The sequence below is a fragment of the Heliconius melpomene genome, chromosome 19 (assembly GCF_056956725.1).
Source record: "Heliconius melpomene rosina isolate 202511_hmr_F chromosome 19, ASM5695672v1, whole genome shotgun sequence".
NCBI lineage: Eukaryota > Metazoa > Arthropoda > Insecta > Lepidoptera > Nymphalidae > Heliconius > Heliconius melpomene.
Window position 1 is genome coordinate 5,865,940 of NC_140407.1, and position 19,637 is coordinate 5,885,576.

General features: G+C 30.3%; 3 protein-coding genes across 6 annotated transcripts; 1 reads left to right on the forward strand and 2 right to left on the reverse strand.

The window, feature by feature from the left end:
• Positions 1–529: 529 nt before the first annotated feature.
• LOC146528484 (translocator protein-like) lies at positions 530–7,943 on the reverse strand. Of its 4 annotated transcripts, none has more exons than XM_085202524.1 (5): positions 7,781–7,943; positions 2,964–3,211; positions 2,335–2,429; positions 1,539–1,719; positions 530–1,081 (listed from the first exon to the last, which is right to left on the reverse strand). In XM_085202524.1, exons 2-4 carry the CDS (start codon positions 3,196–3,198, stop codon positions 1,543–1,545), a joined length of 507 nt encoding a protein of 168 aa, XP_085058650.1. In that variant the 5' UTR covers positions 3,199–3,211; positions 7,781–7,943; the 3' UTR covers positions 530–1,081; positions 1,539–1,542. The 4 variants fall into 4 exon arrangements, with proteins under 4 accessions (XP_085058650.1, XP_085058652.1, XP_085058651.1 ...); XM_085202526.1 differs by lacking the exon at positions 7,781–7,943 and adding an exon at positions 7,706–7,767; XM_085202525.1 differs by lacking the exon at positions 7,781–7,943 and adding an exon at positions 4,184–4,312.
• Positions 7,944–8,402: 459 nt separating this feature from the next.
• On the forward strand, positions 8,403–11,733 carry LOC146528485 (translocator protein-like). The gene is made up of 4 exons (XM_085202527.1): positions 8,403–8,583; positions 8,942–9,197; positions 10,496–10,590; positions 11,163–11,733. The coding sequence occupies exons 2-4, from the start codon at positions 8,963–8,965 to the stop codon at positions 11,334–11,336; spliced, it is 504 nt and encodes a 167-aa protein (XP_085058653.1). The 5' UTR covers positions 8,403–8,583; positions 8,942–8,962; the 3' UTR covers positions 11,337–11,733.
• Positions 11,646–19,259, reverse strand: l(3)07882 (Nucleolar protein 14 homolog l(3)07882). The gene is made up of 10 exons (XM_085202522.1): positions 18,945–19,259; positions 18,592–18,785; positions 17,951–18,039; positions 16,986–17,305; positions 16,459–16,601; positions 15,759–15,874; positions 14,443–15,056; positions 13,108–14,102; positions 12,375–12,530; positions 11,646–11,821 (listed from the first exon to the last, which is right to left on the reverse strand). The coding sequence occupies exons 1-10, from the start codon at positions 19,137–19,139 to the stop codon at positions 11,731–11,733; spliced, it is 2,913 nt and encodes a 970-aa protein (XP_085058648.1). The 5' UTR covers positions 19,140–19,259; the 3' UTR covers positions 11,646–11,730.
• Between the last annotated feature and the right edge of the window lie 378 nt (positions 19,260–19,637).

Consider the following 19,637-nt stretch of genomic DNA (forward strand, 5'->3'; position numbering starts at 1 on the left):
CGTATAAATTATTATATTAAAAAAATGTTCTAATAATTATTATATTTTTAAATTGTGATGTTACGAAATCTAGGATTTCTGCAACCCTTGTCGAATAATTTTTCATTCGTCAACCTCTCCCTTAATGTGTGACGTAATTTACTTTTGGTCCATTTATATCACTTTCAAATTTAATAATAGAAATAAAATTGTTCTTATAATAATAAAAAAAATATAATAAATTTAGAGAGAGCGTTTCATTCATTTGTATCATAAGTTTGACCCAGACGTCATCAACTTAATGCATATAGCAGGGTAGGCAGAGACATACGAGTTAAGACACTAATTTTCCCATGCCCCGTCCAATTTTCGAAACAGTGCGTGTTAAGTGGCGGAAGTCAACGCCGTGCTTTGCCTCGTTAACAGAGCGAGACCTATTTCTTTCCCCCCGAGTGGGAATCGAACCCCACAACCATCGAGTTTACAGTCATACGCTTGCACCCCTGCGAAAGGATGGCCTAGACTATATTTTATAAATAAAACAACACACTTTAATGAAACATTTATTTAACATAAAGAATAAATATTCGAAAAGAAAAAACTATACTCAAAGCATATGTATAAACTAACAATAACATAGAAAGTACTCCTTTAAATGCAGTCAAGGAATGCCCTGAAGGTAGCAGATACAAACCTGTTAATATTAAAACCAAATGATAATAAAATGTATGAAAATTAAGATTTTTCATTAAGTCACTTATGTCAGTCACATTGGTTTTATATTTTAATCAGTTAATAAGAATTTTCTATACATTTTACTTTCTTTGATTATTATTTTTCACTTTAGTTAAGTTATTAATAAAAAGAAATATCTGCTACATATGCGTTTATTTTAGTAGGATGATAACTTAGGACGATTACTATTAAACCTAAAACTTTGTTCTATAATCAAGATAAAAAATGAAAATTAAAAATAACTACAAATCTGTTATAACTGTGTACTTAATACTTATTTTATTTTATTTAGCGTGATTAAGCATCTTTATTGAACTGTTAAATATCTAATTATTAATAATTGCCTTGTGCGTTTTCTTATCAGCATCTGAAAATAACATTTACCAATTAATTCATGCTGCATTCGGCATATAGCTGGGTGGGCAGAGGAAACCTAGTGTTAAGTCACGCTGTTTCGCACGCACCGCTGTTCTAGCTATTGCGTGTTGAATGGCGTAGCTCAACGCTGCCCTTTGTTATCAGAGCGAAGAAATGAAAATATTTTAATTCCCCGTGTGGGCTAGCCTATGCGCCACGTATATATAATTTCATAAAATAAGGTAAACTAACAAAAAAAAAGTAAAAAATTAAACAATTATAAAACACAAAGTATTTTTTTATTTCAATTAGTATTACAATATGGTCGATGAGTTATAGCCACCCTAGAAGGTATCTATACATGCCGTGGGTAACAGAATATCTTAACACTACATTCCCTGATATACTACATTGTATGCAGAATACAGTATAAAACTAAATAAAGAAATAATAAGTATAATTCTTACCGATTTAGTCCTTCTTGTCGTCCTTAGGATTATTCTTCCATATGTAATAGGCCAAAGAGCTTGCATATGCGAGCCATGCTAAATATGGTAGCATGAGGGCGGCTGCCGGTTTGCTTATTTGTGAGAAACTTGCTGTTGTCGCTACTGCTGCTCCGCTAAGTACTGATATTTCTATGAAAGCCTGTTTTTTAATTGTAAAAACTAGTAATTTAGTAAGTTATAATTAATATAAAATATAAGCAGACACCTAGCTGTAATTTCTTAAAATAATTTCAAACATTGAAATTTAAAAAGTATCTTTTTACATAATGTTTTTATTGTTATTATTAGTAAACTATAGATAGTTACGAAGAAAGGGAGGGTCCTTTCTGATAATCGCTTATAGTACAAGTGTGCAAAACTACGCCAGTGTTTCGGTAGAAATATAAAATGCTCTACTACAATTTCATAATTTATTTGTATTCTCGAAATGGGTATTTTATGTCATTATTAGTAATTATCACACTAAAAAAATCTTGTCAAAGTCCAACAAATTTCTACAAATCACTGCATATAAAGATTTAATTTCCCAATAACTTTGACATGACTTGTGACTTTTAAGTACGACACGGTAAAATACTAGACGTGACGAAAAATATAAGTGACGAAAAATATCTCCCTGACGAGATTGACGCCGATGTCAATTTCCCTAATAAATGGTGCTGTGTGTCTTTGTGGATGACACTAACTGTTACTATACCATTATTTTGTTTCACTATAATATTATTGAAAAAGTACCATTAGGCAATAAACATACCAATTTAAAATCCTTCAGTCCAAAGAATATTGGTGTCCACGCCCAGTTGAGTAAAAGTTGACCACCATACAGAGAAAGAGGTAGAACTGCTTCATCTGAAATAATTACATATAATTAAAACTTTTTACTAAATTCAAGTATACTTTAAAATATCGTGGCGTATTGGGATATTGTCTAAGTTTAAACATGATACCCACAAAACCATGTGAGTCCTATTCTCATTTTCACGGTCCTGGAAGACAATTGAGTTGACTCATTCATTCTCATTGCGTGTTGAGTGAATTCAAGCCCTCATTGTCTTCATTCCCCCGAATGGGAATCGAACCCGCAACCGTTGTTTTCACATTCGCACGTTTGTGCCCTTGCACTACGACAGCGCAATCGGTAGACACATTTATTCACATTAACATTATGAACAAGAAAATCCAAGACTCACTATCTATACATTCTATATTAATATAATAAAGCGGAAGAGTTTGTTTGTTTATTAAATGCTAAGGTATCTGGATCGACTGGTCCGATTTACTTTCTTTTTATCTAAAAAAGTCTGCAACACCATATATCTATCTCTTATAAATAAGTGACAAAATATACCACTAGAAAATATTTTTTCTTACAAGGAAACTTACCAGTAAATCCTCCACATTCTTCATACACCAAATAAGAAGCTACACCCATACTGCTGTACAACACTGTCCAAGCAGGTCCGAAAACCCATTTTGGGGGGGTCCAGCTGGGTTTCTTTAATGTATCATACCAGGCTTTATCACTATCTTTACGTATTTGACCAGCAAAGTATATACCGTTGGCCCAACCACCCGCATTGGGGAGAATTATTGAACCTATCGCTGCCCAGTTTGCCATTTCAATGTCTGTTCTGCAAAAAAAAAGTTATGTGTAGTAAAAGAATAAGTTTTGTTCATTTTATATGTAGAAATTAATATAAAAAAATGTTTTTTTGTGTTTGAAAAAATCTAGAATAATCTTACTCATTTTATTTTTAGACATCTCAAAGTGGATTTATCAAACATAATCAGAAGTTTAGATAAATGGATACTGCAATATTCCAAGTTGTATAAAATATGGTAAAGTAATAAATATTATTGATAACACAATCTTTGAGTAGTCAATAGCCGCTTAATATACAATATCTTGAAAATTGTGCAAAAATTACAAAATGGAGTGTTTTAACACCATATTTAATTAACATCATATGGTACTCCTGATAACACCATTTTCTGGTTCAATATTGTGCATCATTTCTTCTTCATGTCACATATAATAGAAAAAAAAATTCTTTCTTCTTTTCTCAAACCATTTTATCAAAATGTTTTATCATGACATTACATAATATATCATTTATCATTTTTATCTTAGTATAATCAAACAAATGTCAAACATTACATTATCTTAATCAAAAAATATAAATCCTTTATTTTAAATAAATATAAGTATATTAAATAATATACTTATATAATTATAGTTTTACTTTTAATTTAATATGGTTTATAATTTTCTGTTTCTTCTTATGTATTTTTCCTTTTTGCTATTTTGCGAAGTAGACAAAGAATCTAGTAATATATGACTAAATTAAAAACATAACTAATTAACAACATTAACAGTGCTATTTTACCTGTTAAATTCTAAATATTCTTGCAAAATATCCATTTTCTTGAATTGTAAATCAATAAATTACTTAAATAATGTATATTGTACCTAAACACCAGTTATTGACTAATTTCTTATACGTTTAATTAATCTTATCGTACAAAAGTCAATTGATAATTAATTCAAATTAATGTTAGTTATAACGAACTAAAAACAATAGACATATAAAATGTAATTTTACCTAAAATTTTCCTCCAAAAACCGCTTAGTAACAATGATGTAATAGTTAAATAAAGCAAAAGGTACAGCAACAAGTAACAACTAAGTTTAGCACTTTGTGACTTGAATCAAAATTAATTATTAATATATATGACAAGGAACATATACTAGAAGAAGCGTAACTCCCATACAAAAAATTTTGCCAATAGCTTTACACGCTTATACTACTAGCGCCGCATTTTATAGCACCAAACTTTTTCGGAAAAGCGGGAATATTCAAATTCAAAAGCATAATTACTAGTACACAGTATTAGGGTAATTTTAATTGCAATTAACAATTAAATATTAATAATAAAACATCTGTCTGTACGGAAATCAAAATTACCAATTAATTTTGATTGATCATAATAAACAATCAATTGTGATTTCCGTACAAACAAAATATGTTAAATTGTTAATATTTAATTGTCAATTACAATTAAAATTACCCCAATACTGTAATAATTTTTTTTTAATTATTAAATTTAAATTAAAATGATATTGGTAAGTATAATATTAAAAGAATATAAATATGAAAAATGTTTTATTTTATATCAAACATTAATTACAAATGGCTGTTTCACATTTCTAATGATTTATTATACACTGAACTGGGAATTCTTCTCGAGGGGTCCTTCAGTTGCGGCCTGCAAATTTATATATAGTTGTATAAAGGAACAATAAGCCGTAATAACCACAGTAATGATTTGGTTAATTTAATACAAGTTTGCTTTATGAAATCGATTTTTTAAAATAAACTTATAATTTGTTCCTTTTCTAAACAAATAAAATCTTTTTTATTGGTATTTACATGTTTTAAAAATACTTACGGGAGAGAAGGTGAAGTTATTGCAACAAGACATCCAACTCTTCTGGTGCTATTGTTTCTGCTGGGTTGTCAATCATAGGGGACTTTTCCGCGCCATTGAGGACATCAGCGTGCAGAGCAGAGTGATTTGGTGTTATGAAAAAAATGACACGCGAATTTAATTAAACATTGAAATATATTATCAACTAACACAACATATTTGAAATTTAGATTATTAAACATCCAATTTAAAAATACTCTAAAAACTTACTGCAGGAGTCCCCACTTCCAGGCTCAAGATTTCTGCAGCTTCTTTTTCTTCAGATTCTGAATTGTCATTGCTGGTGTCATCTTAGACATTCATTCTAATCTTTTTTTCCAATGCTTTGCAGTTATGCTTTGGAATGCTGGCTTAACTGTAAGCTGCAAGTAGCATAAGTATTAGTCCGTTATTATTTATTATTAACACAAGTATTATTATAATTATCATGTTCATTATTACATATACTTTTCTTAACTATCCTTTAAGTAGTCATATCAAAACTAAATTTCCAGCATATATGGTTTATATTTGAATATTAATTATTTTCAATTGGAGCAAAGAAAAACTTGGCATTAATTTACATAAATCATAAAAGAATATTTTATTAAATATTATAAATTTAAATATTTCCTAATCTTATTATTCATTTTATTTTCTTTTGGTAATTTCCCTGGGAGTTGTATCACAAATTGTACTCACATTTAAGGAATGGAATTGTAAAAATAATGTAAAACATAATAAAATACCTCTTCTCATGCTGTTGACTCTAAACCAATGTTTTTATGTTATCTTCACGTCTTGCTCTATTTCTCAAATTTTATATTTTTTTAAAAGTTAATGTCCCTTGCTTTAGAAGGAATCTCTTTCATCTGTAAAAAAAGAATTCATTTAAAATTCATATTATTGCATGTTTGTTAGTTTCTACTGATATTTTTTTTATTTTCAACTGGGCTTTAATATTATAATTATAAAAAATAAAATAAATCAGCTTCTCACTGTATCCCACATACTGTAACTGTGTTTCACTGGTAAGACACTCCTTTGCCTAAGTAACACTAAATATAAGAGGCAGTTGAGGCGCAGCAGCACAAGGGTGTGACTGTAATGCAACGGTAGTGGGTTCTATCCCCACTCAAGGAAACAAAATATTCTGATAATTTATGCTTTTATTTCCTTGCTCTGGTGCAGCGTGGCATTTAGCTCCGCAACTCAACTCTTAATGCCTCCAGAACAAGAAAAGCAGAATGCCTAAAATATATTTACAATGGCAAAAAATAACTTTACCTGAATATATACCTCTAATAGTTAATACCTGAATAGGATGGCCCAATTATATCTGGCACAGCATATTATATGCTTAGGTTTGCCTTTCGCTTTTATAAAAACATGACATACTAATCACATAAGACTATTGGTAGTATAGGTAGTGTTTATAGTATAGTAATAGTGGGTGTAATGACTCCAAAAAAAGTCTTAGGCCAACAACATTTGACCCAAGTCTGTGCCCTGAAACATGAAATAAATTAAGGTGAAAAAACCATAAAATATAGAACTGTGCTACTTATAGATTTCTCTCAAAAACAAATAATTCCTTTCTGAAATTACTTTAAATGACCCTAACAGCAATGTTAACTGAACACGCATATTCTAACATTTACTGCTCTCTGATATTAACATTTTACATAATAGGTTTTTACTTAAATTTGGAAGTTGTGTTAGTATTGATTTAACAGCTACAAAATTTCAATCTAAACACTGGCTACCAAATGAATAACGTAATTATAATGCTTGAAGGTATACTCGCAATAAGAGTTTGATTTTTAAGTCCAAAATATATCATAAAATAATTTTCATTACTTGCTTTATAATATTTGTACACTTACTTCATAATATTTAGCTTTCCTGTTTTAAAACTATAAAAGACAATCGCCATATTGCAAGCACGTGTTTTAACAAACTCTTCAATATACTGACACGAAACCACTTAACTTAAAGTACATCATTTCGTTAACTAAATAAAAAATATATTAATTCGTATACACACAAGAATTTTAAAAATATCAAATGAGAAGATCAGCTAAATCACATGGAACAACAAGATCGACCGCCATGTTAATTAACCCAACCCAGATAACATTGTTGCCATTGACAAATATAACAAAATAAACAAAAAAGTAACATGTGGAAAATGAAATTAATATTATAAAAGTCCAATATATTGTATAATTCTTTTTGTCTAATATTCTTCAGCAGATAAATTAAATTCATTATAATTAAGCAAACATGTATTTTTAATTCCACTTTAACAAAACACTAAGTACAAAATTGTAGCATTGTAATTTGTCTATTATGTTAGAAATCTTGGTACAATATATATTTCTGTATAAAATATACAAATTATGGTTGGTACACAAAATTAAAATAGTAATGTGAAAGCAAGTTTGAATCTTGTAACATAGAAGCAGCCTGGGAGGGTCACGCCTAAACGTAACGTGGAATGAATTAATTAATAATAATAATAATTCATAATTTTAGCACCAAACACAAACACAGCCAAAGAATATCTATGTGTGCAGGCAAAACTTTTAATATGGGAGTTGATGGACCCTGATATATGAGCAAATGTGTTCTGTGTATATGAGTAATTTGTTTACCTTAAAAGAACCGGTATTGATTGTGTACTTCTAGTGTTGTTAAAGTATATTTATTTATTCAATAAATATACTTACTTGATTTCTTTTTAGAAAATCTCCCACGATGCAAATAATAGACTAGAGTTAGTAAAAAGTTAAGTTAAGAAAATAGGAAAAGTCTAATTGTGAAATCACCGGTATAATTTTTATGCGACCAAATATAAAAGTAAGAGCGTGTTTAGTATAAGAATGTAAATCGTGATTTTTCAAATAAGTCGCATTATAAGCATGATACCGTGACTTTGCGTTCCGTTTTCAGCAGAATTAATGAAATTATAAATTAAAGTTATATATATTATCGTGGCGTAGAGGCACAAGCATATAACAGTAAACGCGAAGATTTCCGCAAGAGAGAATGATATATTTAATATTTAATTTGTTCGCTCTGGTAACAGGGCAAACGCGGCGTTGAATTCCACCACTCGACAAACTGTCTCGAGAATTCGGCGGAAACTAGAGAAAGTGTTTTAATGAGAATGGAGTGTCTTAACGCTAAGTTCTCAGGTTCCTTCTGCCTTATTCCTTCTTTACGACCAATTCTTTATGACCTTTTATAGGTCATTATAAAAATGCAATTCAATTCAATTTTTTTTCTTCTAATTGCAACCTGCAATTGCTAATTATATTTTTTATTGTGGCAAGCACTCTTTTATTTGACATTATACAGCTATCAGAGTATAATTATATCAGCTGTAGAGTCAAATAAAGGTGATAACTTTTAAAGTTAAACCTACCTTTATTTACAAAAGTGATATCATTGAATCAATTAGAGTGTTTTTCATTCACGGGCTATTTTTATAACACTTGGACGCTTCTTTTTAATTTGGACATTTAGCCAGGTATTGTTATTTGTTTCTTATATTATATTGTTTATTTGTAGCATTGTAGTTAAGTATGCCTTGTTAGTGAAAAATAAAATTAGTTTTAATAAAAAATTTACTGTGGTACATATTACGAACCATATTTTGTTATTAAAAATTATATTATATTAACTTAATGCTTATTAAGGCACTCAAATACTCCTTAAACTACAGAACTTTTAAAATTTCTAGAAAACGCAATATTTAGGTTAAAATACTTTATGAAATTGTCATATAACACAGTACAATATTTTTAATCACATTAATTGTCTAATATTTTTTTGCAATATCTCCTAAAAATTTTATTGTTTAATCTCATAATTATTTATAATTATAGTCAGATTCATAAAATATCAAAATGGTGAACTGGAATATGATTGGAGCGATGATTTTACCGAATGTCGGAGGTTGGGCCGGAGCCCTAACAATGTCTGGGCAAGTGAAATCAGCTAATGGAAAAGCTTGGTATCAAACCATTAAGAAACCTAGCTGGAACCCACCAAATTGGGTGTTTGGGCCGGCCTGGACTGCGCTTTACACAGGCATGGGCTATGCTTCTTATAAAGTGTATGAAGATTGTGGTGGATTTACAGGTATGACATATACTATAATTAATTTAGTACAATGTTTTTTTTTATATTTTTTTAAATATTGCAGAAAATGCAATGAATGCAATATTAACTTTTAAAATAAGACAATTATTATTTTATTATTATTATATTAGTTGTCAATGAGTCATATTTAGATTGATGTTCTATTTTTTTACATCTAGCAGAGTAGAGAGAAACTTACTATCAAGACACTCTTATGCACTTCCTAGGCTAATTTGAAAATATAATACTGCATTTTGTCTTGCCCGTGGGGAAAAATAAAAACAATTATATTAATCAGATTTAAAAATGTCTGTCTCAATTAAAAATCTGCACATTAATAAATTTGAATAAAATAAGTAATACAAATGACTTCCTATATTATCAATTAAAAGCTGTTGCTAAGGTCAATTTATGTCAATTCTTTTCTTTTTCCACCACTTGCATATTATTATTGTTTATCAATAAGCCAGTAAAGATAAGGCACTTAAATATCAAATATTATTCTTAAGTGCTGATATGATTTATTGATATCATATTTTTTTGCTATTTCAAGGGTTTATTACAAATTGTATATGTAATTTTTTTTTCACATTGTATCCTGTATATAGCAAAGGGTAGGCAGGGGGAACCTGTGAACCTAGTGTTAAGACACTACATTCCCATTAAGACACTTGTGTTCTCCACTTTCTGCTGAATAGTAGATGAAGGCATATTATTTGCATTGTGTGTTGAGTGGCGAAACTTAATGCCACGTTGTTAACAAATAGACGAAAAATATCCCCACTCTCGTAATGATAAACATCACTCAATGTACAATATTTCGGAAACTGAGCTCAAACGGAGTATTTTAACAGTAAGTTTTCTCTTAATTGCCTACTCTGTATTTTTTTCCCACTAACCTGTACTTCGTTCGACTCTACTTACTTTTTTTCTCCATTCGTTTCCATTTCTTCCCCTTTGATCTATTTTGTGACACCAGTCAGGCCTGTAATGGTCCAGCTTGTCTTGCCATCTCCCTTTCGGTCTGCCAATTCTCCTTTTAGAAGCCTAAAACTTTTTAGGCATGCGACGGATGGGTCCGGGCCAATCCTTTTCTTTTTTATCGTAGCGGCTTTAATACACACGTCAACGATTTTTGTGCGGGTGCGCATTTCGGTGCGCTCCATCGCACGTAGGCAGAACTTCAGGGCAGATTTTTGTGAATTCGTCAAAGACCATGTTGAAATGCTGTCATTTTTCTAAATATATTCTGTAAATGTATTTACTTCAATGTATAACTTTAATTATTTTAATTTAAGATGAGGCAGTTATACCGTTAGCGTTATATGGAGGACAGTTATTGCTTAACTGGTCATGGTCGCCAGTGTTCTTCAAGTTCCACAAAATTGGTTTGGTAATTATGTTTATGTTTATCTTTACACGTGTTCAAAAAGGTTGTAGAGAAAAAGAAACTATATACATATATTTTTATCTTTTTAATAACATTGCATGTTGGGTAACGAAACTTTTATTTACCTAATGTCGTTTTTTTGTGATAATTTATTTGAAGAATCTATATTAGAAAATACGAGTCTTTCTCAGGGGTTCAAATCCACAAATGCCAGTGTTTTCTTATGCTATTTGTATCCTTACTCATATTTGTAAGTTGAGCAGAGATCATGGTAATGGTGGAAGATTAGCGGAACAAGCATGTGACTGTGTGTGTACGCAAAGATTGTGGATTCAAATTCGATTCACACTCGAGGAATGAATTATTTCCATTTCCTCGTTCTAAGAAGATGAAAATGATAAGAAGTGTAGCGTTGAGTTCCGCCACTCGACCCGCAGTATGTCGAAAATTGGACGGAGGAAGGTTCCTAATACGGACCATACGGGATGCAGCATAAAGCTAAAAAAATAGAGTAGCAAAAAAATAAACACCTTTAATTATGTTGAAATCAAAACAAAATTTTCTTTTGTTTTCAGGCATTTTTCCACATTCTAGCATTAGACGCGGCGGCCGTAGCTTGTACAATAAGCTTTTATAATGTAAACAAAAATAGTTTATTCTTTATGGCGCCATATTTGTGTTGGTTGAGTTTTGCCACTTGTTTAAATTATTCTATCTGGCAATTAAATAGTGATGAGAAAAAAGAATAAATTAAAGTTTTTATAGGATACAGATAATAATAATATGGTTATAATCTGTAACATCTGTATTTTAAACACAGATGTTATTAATGGTATATTTTTATATGGGCATATTTTATTGTATTTTTAATGAATACATGTAGATTTAAGTTATTTTTGGAAATTTCGTTAAGGTGTTGGTGTTTAAGACAAAGATTCGACTGAATTTCGAGATTTCCGTTTCATTTACGAATTCGGTTTAAATATATTACTTTATATCCTTCCTATATTTTTCTTGTTGATGCATTTATAAAAAAATATTTGTAAATAAAACACAAATTTTCATATTACATATTTATTATATACATATTATAAACAAAGTGCAATATTTTGTAATATAATATACAAATAAATATTTGAACAACTACTTCATTCGTTTTATTTTGTTTAATTCCCCTTGTTGTATAGACGCGTCTTTGTAGATCTGTTTCACTTTCTCTTTTCTTATGTTATCGCTGGAATGATAAATAATAATAATTAGTTTTTAATTAAAGTGTTATTTATATTATTATTAATATTAGAAGCTCCAACAGTAAAAGCGACATCTGAGAATTTGATTATTATTTAGGGGAACGAATTATTTTTATTTTTTCACTGGTAACAAGACACAGCGTTGAATTTCGCCATTCTGCACGGAATGTGTCAAAAATCTTCAGAGTGTCTTAACAATAGTTTCCCTCCGTTTTCTCTGCTATTTACAGACACCAAACAGAAACCAAGACCGTAAAGAGAAACCAAAAATAAATATCAGGATTTAAATAGACTAAGGCTAAGGGACTTGATAAACGATTTAAAATAGTAAATTTAAGGGCTATTATCAAAATAGCATAGTTCACGTTATAAGGTCATAGAAGAATAATAATCTATAATAAATAAACATCGAATTAAAAATAAAATAAATGTATATTGCTATATATACCTAATGATAAATATATGAAAATATATAATAAAATACAATAATACCAAATAAGAACAACTAATACTAAAAAATATAAATAAAATATTTACCTCTGTATCTTCTGCCGTATCTTCACTGACGCTATGTACGACTTGTCACGTCTTATTTCTCTTAGAGCGCCTTTCATTTCTTTCTTATATTTATTTTGTAGTCTTGCCTTTTCTGCGTTCTCCCTAGATAATTTTGAACTCTTACTGCCTGTGAAGCTGTTGAACAATAATTAAAATTATTAATTATAATTAAATTGTCGTGGCGGGGTACAAGCGTGCAATCGCGACAGGTTCGATCCCACTCGAAGAAATTAAATATATTTTTTTTCACTTCTTTGCTTCGCTTCGCTTCCGCTTTTTTGTCGAGGTAAAGCGCGAGGTTGAGTTTCCCCACTCAACACGCAATGCGGTATTTAACACAGTTACAAGCAATTGATATTGCTATAATAATTAATGGCAGGTGGCATGGTATAACACAAAATTTTCTTTGATTTTCTGCGTACATGCCAGAAATGTTAACAATTACGCAAAAATATATGTTTTTTAAGTGTTGATTTGTAAGTTGAATGTTGTCGTAATATTAATATACTAAATATGAGTTCAATAGAAGATAATTTTAATGCTATTGTCATCATAAGTTCTTTTTAACTTTTACTCGTAGGTGTTTTGGTGTAAAAAAAGTATATTATAAAGTTTTCTTTAAGTAAAATTTGAATCCGCTTCCAAAATATAACAATATTTGAAAATTTATTAGAAAAGTTATACATTTTATAGTTTTAGTATATATACTTACACATCTTGTATTTCCGGTTCATACAACCTCAAAGCTTTCGGTCTCACCTTCTCCCTAGCCATTTGTGTGTACGTCTTTACTTCTAAATTCTGTTTAATATATTGCAATACCTCCGAAATCTTCTGTTTAACCTTCTTCGGATACAAATCCACATCAATTCTCCCCAATAACTGCACATGTGGCTCAAAAATGGCGTTTAATGCCTCAATTTCTATGTAATTATCGAAAAATTCCCTCAACATAGATACAGCATTGTACAAGCATCGAATTTTAAAATCATCATTAACGTCTGTCAAAACTAAATCTTTTGCCACCATTTTTAAATCGACGTCAGTGTTCGAACAGTCGCTTTCTAAATTCAAAATTTTGACGTCTTTATGTAAACGGAATGGCGGTACTACCTGAATTGGATTTAAAATAGAAGTGTTTGCGCATAAATAGAAAATGCCTCTCAGAAAGTTTAAAGCGGACGGAACGTATCTTTTTGATAAAAACGTATATTCTAAGACTAATGCAACTATAAAGAATCCTCTAGAAATCGACTGAGCGTCTCTAAATCGCGACAAAGTTAGTATTTCCGCCATAAAACACAAAGACGGCGTCGTCACCGGATGTCGGAAATCCGAAGTGGGATACAAAATTGATATTAATTTAAAAAATACAAGCGTATCCAAATCAGGCACTTTTTTTGGATTACGTTTGAATTTATCATGTTTTTCTTTTAGCAATTCCACTATATATTTCTTAGTTGAAACCTTATTTAAATGGACTAAATCATAGAAAAACGGTACTAATTTGTTAAAAATAAGAAATGATTTGATAATTTCGGCTTCTTCTTTTAAATTTGAAAATATTTCGTGTATATACTGTAATAAATGTGCGTAGAGTCTACTTAATAGTTCTTTATTGTTTTCCGCGAGACTTGGGTCGTAATTTTTTATTAATTGTTGTAACGCTGTAGCTTGCTGTGTCGGTGTTTTACCCATTAATAGTTCCTAAAAGAGAAAAAAAGAAATTAAATATTATCTTTGTATATTCAATACAAATAGTTGATTATTGACATTAATAAAAAAATAATAATTATGTTAATAATTTAAGACAATCGTGTATAGCAGATACCAGACTGTCTGTAAACGCGATAGTTGTAGATTCGATGCACATTTGAGGAAATTATTAAATTTAAATTATTTCCATTTTCCCGTAATGGTAGATAAATTGCGGCGTTGAATTTCGCCAATAAAAACAAAATGTCTCAGAAAATGTGTGATGAATGAACGGGGTGTATTAACCCTAGGTTTCCTCTGTTATACAACGTGAAGGTGAAACGATACTTACCTTCAAATGATCACCTTCACTAAATCGTAAATCGAAGAATGAACCAATAGTTTCACTATTATCTTCGATTTCTTCATCCGATCCATCAGATTGTCTTAAGTCTCTGAAATCATCCTTTTCATCATCATCATCATCTTCAGAACTATCATCATTATCACCAGAATCATTATTATTATCTTTATTATTGCCGAAATTGTCGTTAGATTTTTCTTGAATTTTCTTTTTACTTTCCTTGTCTTCATTATTTGTAACTTTTAATTTTTTCGTTTCCTTAACATCTATACTTATTATTTCATCAAATTCGTCTTTCTTTCTTTTTAAATTGTTACTTATGTTCGTTTCTAGTATACTTTTTTCTTTTCGAACATTTTTATCATTATCAGAGCTTTCATCATCTGTTAATTCTTCATCGTCTGAACTTTCATCAACTTTTCCGTTCTCTGTATTATTTTTTTCCTCATCATCTTCACTTTCTTCCTCAGATTCATTTTCATTAGAAACATCACTATTTTTTTCATTATTATCTTCATCACTATCATCATTAGATTCATCATTGTCTTCTTCATCAGATGTATCTGATACGCCATCTTCGAATTTTTTCTTTGCATTTGGCACTATAAAATGTTTTTTTTATATTTAAGTTATCATAATATAATAAAATTGTACTCTGTTTTTACTCGCTACTCATCCACTTCCACTGGTTGATTGGAAGAGATCTCTTTTAGAGATAAGTCCACCTTTGTACACGAAATGTCTTTATGTATTTGTTTATTATGTATTTTAATGCAGTAAAAAAAACACCTAAACCTACATCCATGAGAACTATAAACGCAACGGTAGTGGATTCGATTCCCACTCGGGGGAATGAAATATTTAATATTTTCATTTCTTCGCTCTGGTAACAACGCAAAACGCGGCGTTGAGGTCTGCCACTCAACACGGAACGAGAAACGGGAACGGACGTGTCTTAATAGGAACGAAGTGTACGGACCACTAGATTCCGGTACAGCGTTAAGCTAATAAAAAACGATATCTATTTAAAATTATACTATTTTAATCGTTCTAATTGCACACTACACTATTTTAATCGTTTTGGTATTTGAAAATACATTTAAGAAAACTTGCCGTTATTATAAAAATTTTTTTAATTATTTAATTTCTCTCGAATTTATAAAAATAATTATAAAATTGCTAAATATTTAGAGAATTGCAAAATTAAGAAAACTGTTATAAAATTGCAAAAAACTATAATTAATGTACTACAAACGCTAATAATATGAGTAGTCATATAAATTATAATAAATTATTTAAAATACCTGAATAATCTTTTAACACATGTTCTGGCACTAATGGCTTCCCTTCATTGTCGTACGCGAGCATGAATTCCTTTTCGTCGTCTAATTCAAAGTTATCATCTAAATCATCTGCTGATCTATAAGGGAAAAATAGTTATGGCCTTACTCTGTATTCTTCAAAACATAGCAGGATATGCAGAGGGAACCCAGTGTTAAGACACTCTGGTCCTCACGCACCGCCCAAATATCTGGTCGTTGCGTGTTGAGTGGCGGAATTCAAAGCCGCGAGTTGCCTTGTTACCGACGAGACGAAACGACGAGAGCGACGAAATGGATATAATAAATAACTCATTCCTCTAAGAGGGGATTGAATACACAATCAATGTTTCCTATAATTATATAAATTCACTTTAATAAAAAATCAACAATAACATAATGTTACATACAGAATTATTACAAAATTCTTATGTGTAAATAAGATTACTTTAAATATATTATATTTTCGAGGCGCAGCGAAGCAGTATGTTCCTGTAAACGGATCGGTTGTGGGTTCGATTCCTACTCGGGGAATATAAACACAAAGCCTCGATAATCTGCGGAAAGTGGGTAACGGAAGTACCTTAATAGTGAACAGAGTGTCCTTACACTAGTTCCTTAGTTTCCTCTGCCTACCCAGTTATGTGCGGAATACAACGTGAAGGTAAAAAAACAGTTTTCATACCTATGCTTGGGAGTCGGTTTAGAATTTCTTGCTGTAACAATTTCTTCAGGCACCATTCTTTCTTCTCTCTGTCTTTCTAACTCTTCTATTTTCTTCCTTTCTTCTTCGTCTTGTTTTTCTTTACTTTTCAAACCATCAGATGGCTGTATAAGTAATACACTTTTGTTTATTTTTCTTTATTAGACTGGTTGTCAATCATATACTTTTGTTATTAATTTTTTGTGTTTGTACATATTTAAAATTTGATTATTGCATAAATTTGCTTAAATGCACATTTTTAAAGGCACATCATTGATTTCTGCCCCTCAACATAAAATAAATAAAGTGTGTTATTTATTAAGAGAAATAAAGTGTTTTAACACTAGGTTCTCTCTTCCTACCATCCACAAGTAGTAGTAGACAAATAGAAGTGACACTAAAAAAAATTATATATTTTAAATCAATCTCTTTAACCGAATTAATCTGGTTTTTGAGATATCTGGGCCAAAAAAATATATATTAAAATATATAAATATGCATATACCAACCGTCCCTCTCTTCTCAAATCTCAATTCCCTCATAGTTTTATCATAATCCAGGCCAGTCTCAGCCTTACTTAGCAATTTATCTATAATGGACTCTTCTTTTTTCTGTTGTTTAAACACAACTGGCTGTAAATCCTTCCATTCGCTATCTAATTTCTCTGTTAAGTCTAAAGTTTGTTCTTTTTCCTTTTGTTTCTCTGCTTTGCGTTTTTTAGACTCAGCTATAAGTTGTTCTATTAAGTCTTTGTGGGATTTAGCGCCATCTTTTGATTCTGATTTTGATAGCATTCCACCACCAAAGTGACCTTCTGATACAAATTCGCCTGTAATAATATTTTTAAAAAAATATTTTAAGTGTAAATTCACTAAAGTAAAAATATACTTGGGTATAGACAGTGTAAAAATCTCCCTGCCTATAAGTTAATCATTGTCTGTCAGTATTCACATTGTACCGATAAATATAAAATTACATTATAATAAAAGTGACATGATTTCTAAGCATATATTTCAGTTCCGTTCTTAATTTACGACGCTTGGAGTGTGCCAGTTGAGCACTTCACCAATGTCACATTGTATGGAAAGCATATATTTACTTTAAGACATTTACGAATATTATATCTTTAGCTTCAAGGTTGAGATGCAAATAACAGGATAGGCAGAGAAAACCTTATGTGAACACTCTATTTTGCACTTTCTACCTTGAAATTCAAATTTCAAATTATTGTTTTTACAATAGCAGAACTTAATGCCAAATTTGTCAAGAGCAGGGCTTGTAACTAGTACTGTATAAAGGTATTGCTCCGCTTAGAGACGAAGGCCCCGAGCACGGCGCTGCGTTGCCAAGTTGCGCATTTGCTGGCTTAATCTCTATGCGGAGCGGATACGCCGCAGTACTTTTATGCATACCGGTTACAAGCCCTGGTCAAGATAGAATGACTACTGTATTAATAAATAAATTATCGACTTACCACCTAAGCCACCAAATCTTTTTTCATCTTCTTCATCATCAGATGATCTTGGATCATCAAATTTCTCTATTTGTTCTAATGTTTGGCCTCTATAGAAATACAATATAGATATTATAAAAAAAACATTTCAATTTTAAATAATTGCAGATAAATGAATGAAGTTCAATACTTGTTAAGAAAATGTATAAAATAATTTGAATGTAGCGGCGATTTGAACCTGTACCTTTTGGAAATTGTCCAAGAGGTGTGGTTTTAGAGAGTTTTTTACATTTTTATAAATTTTCTTAATAAGTATTTTTCTTCCCCAAGTGCAGAGTAACAGTTTAAAATTGAATGCTTTTCTTCCAATTTTGACAAAATTAAGTTTAAAACATGTTCTTTATACTTATTGCCACTTGATACTAAACACTAATACATTGACTCAGTCAGGCTAAACCAAAAACATATTACAATTCAATTAGCTATTCGGTTGGTGGACTCTGTTACAGAGCAGAAAATATTTCTTATTGAATCATATTTTAATTAATTTAATAATATCTTTATCCATGTGTTTTTAATTCAAGGCACATTATACTACAAATATAACTTTATAAATATTTTTAGAGAACAAGTGTAAAAATAAATAAGAATACATAGTCTACCTATGTGTCAATATTTCATCATCAGCAAGATTATATATATTCTTTTTGCTGTGCTGTTTAGCCCTTTCAGCAGCAAATCTGGCGATCATACGATCTTCGGTCGATAACTGATTATTCTTCTCACCAATACGTCGATCAATAAATGTGTTTGTTTTGTTGATGAGCTTCATTTCTGTTCCCAATGTCTCTTTCCTCTAAATGTGCAAATTTGCAATTATTAAGTAGCACAAATATTACTACTTTGTATATTTAAAATACAGTAGGCATATATAAAAAATAAGATGTTTCATCTTTACGATTGAACCCTTAAATATATGATTTCCATTCAATAATCATGAACATGATATAATTACCTTTTGAATAGCTTTTGCACGTGATACACCAGGTAGGCCTCGGTCATGTTTAGATTTTTTACCTAAAACTTTAAGTTTCTCTCTATTAATATGAACTTCAAAAGGATTCAGTTTCTTCTTGTTAGCTTCAGCTTTTTTCTTATTATGAACTCTATCAGCTAGATTTGCATTTTTCTTGTTCTTTACTTTAGCCATGGCGAATCTCTTTATATTGGATTTATCAGATTATTTTAAATTTATGTTATATTTGAGGTTAGCCGTTCGTCAACAAATAAAATCATCACACATGGCTTTGACAATATTGTCAAATGTCAACAGCGTTCGGCTTGTCTGTTGTCACATCTCAGTTGTTGGTACGTTCAAAACACATCAGAATTGAAAAATATATAAATCATTTTTCTGGGAGATGTTCAATACGAACAACATGGTATATTTTTTTAAATTTTACTTAAATAAATAAAAATGTAATAATAAACTCAAATTACTTATACAGTAGTTAAAATATTTTGATTAGATGTGACCATTAAGAATGTAGCTGACTAGCCAACTACCCAATTAAAAAGGCCGCTTAGTCTCCTAAACTCATCACGTGTTATTGTTCACTAAAGTGAAAGAAATCAATTTAATCGATCTCTATATAATTAGACGTGAATGATTTTTTTTAAATAATAGGTTAAATTTTCGTTAAGTAAA

Coding starts and splice junctions, on each gene's coding strand:
- LOC146528484 (XM_085202523.1), bottom strand. CDS start 4,002: ATGGATATTTTGCAAGAATATTTAGAATTTAACAG. Junction 2,430..2,963: donor AGAATGTGGAGGATTTACTG/GTAAGTTTCCTT, acceptor TAATTATTTCAG/ATGAAGCAGTTCTACCTCTT. Junction 1,720..2,334: donor GACTGAAGGATTTTAAATTG/GTATGTTTATTG, acceptor ATTAAAAAACAG/GCTTTCATAGAAATATCAGT.
- LOC146528485 (XM_085202527.1), top strand. CDS start 8,963: ATGGTGAACTGGAATATGATTGGAGCGATGATTTTACCGAATGTCGGA. Junction 9,198..10,495: donor AGATTGTGGTGGATTTACAG/GTATGACATATA, acceptor TTTTAATTTAAG/ATGAGGCAGTTATACCGTTA. Junction 10,591..11,162: donor AGTTCCACAAAATTGGTTTG/GTAATTATGTTT, acceptor TTTTGTTTTCAG/GCATTTTTCCACATTCTAGC.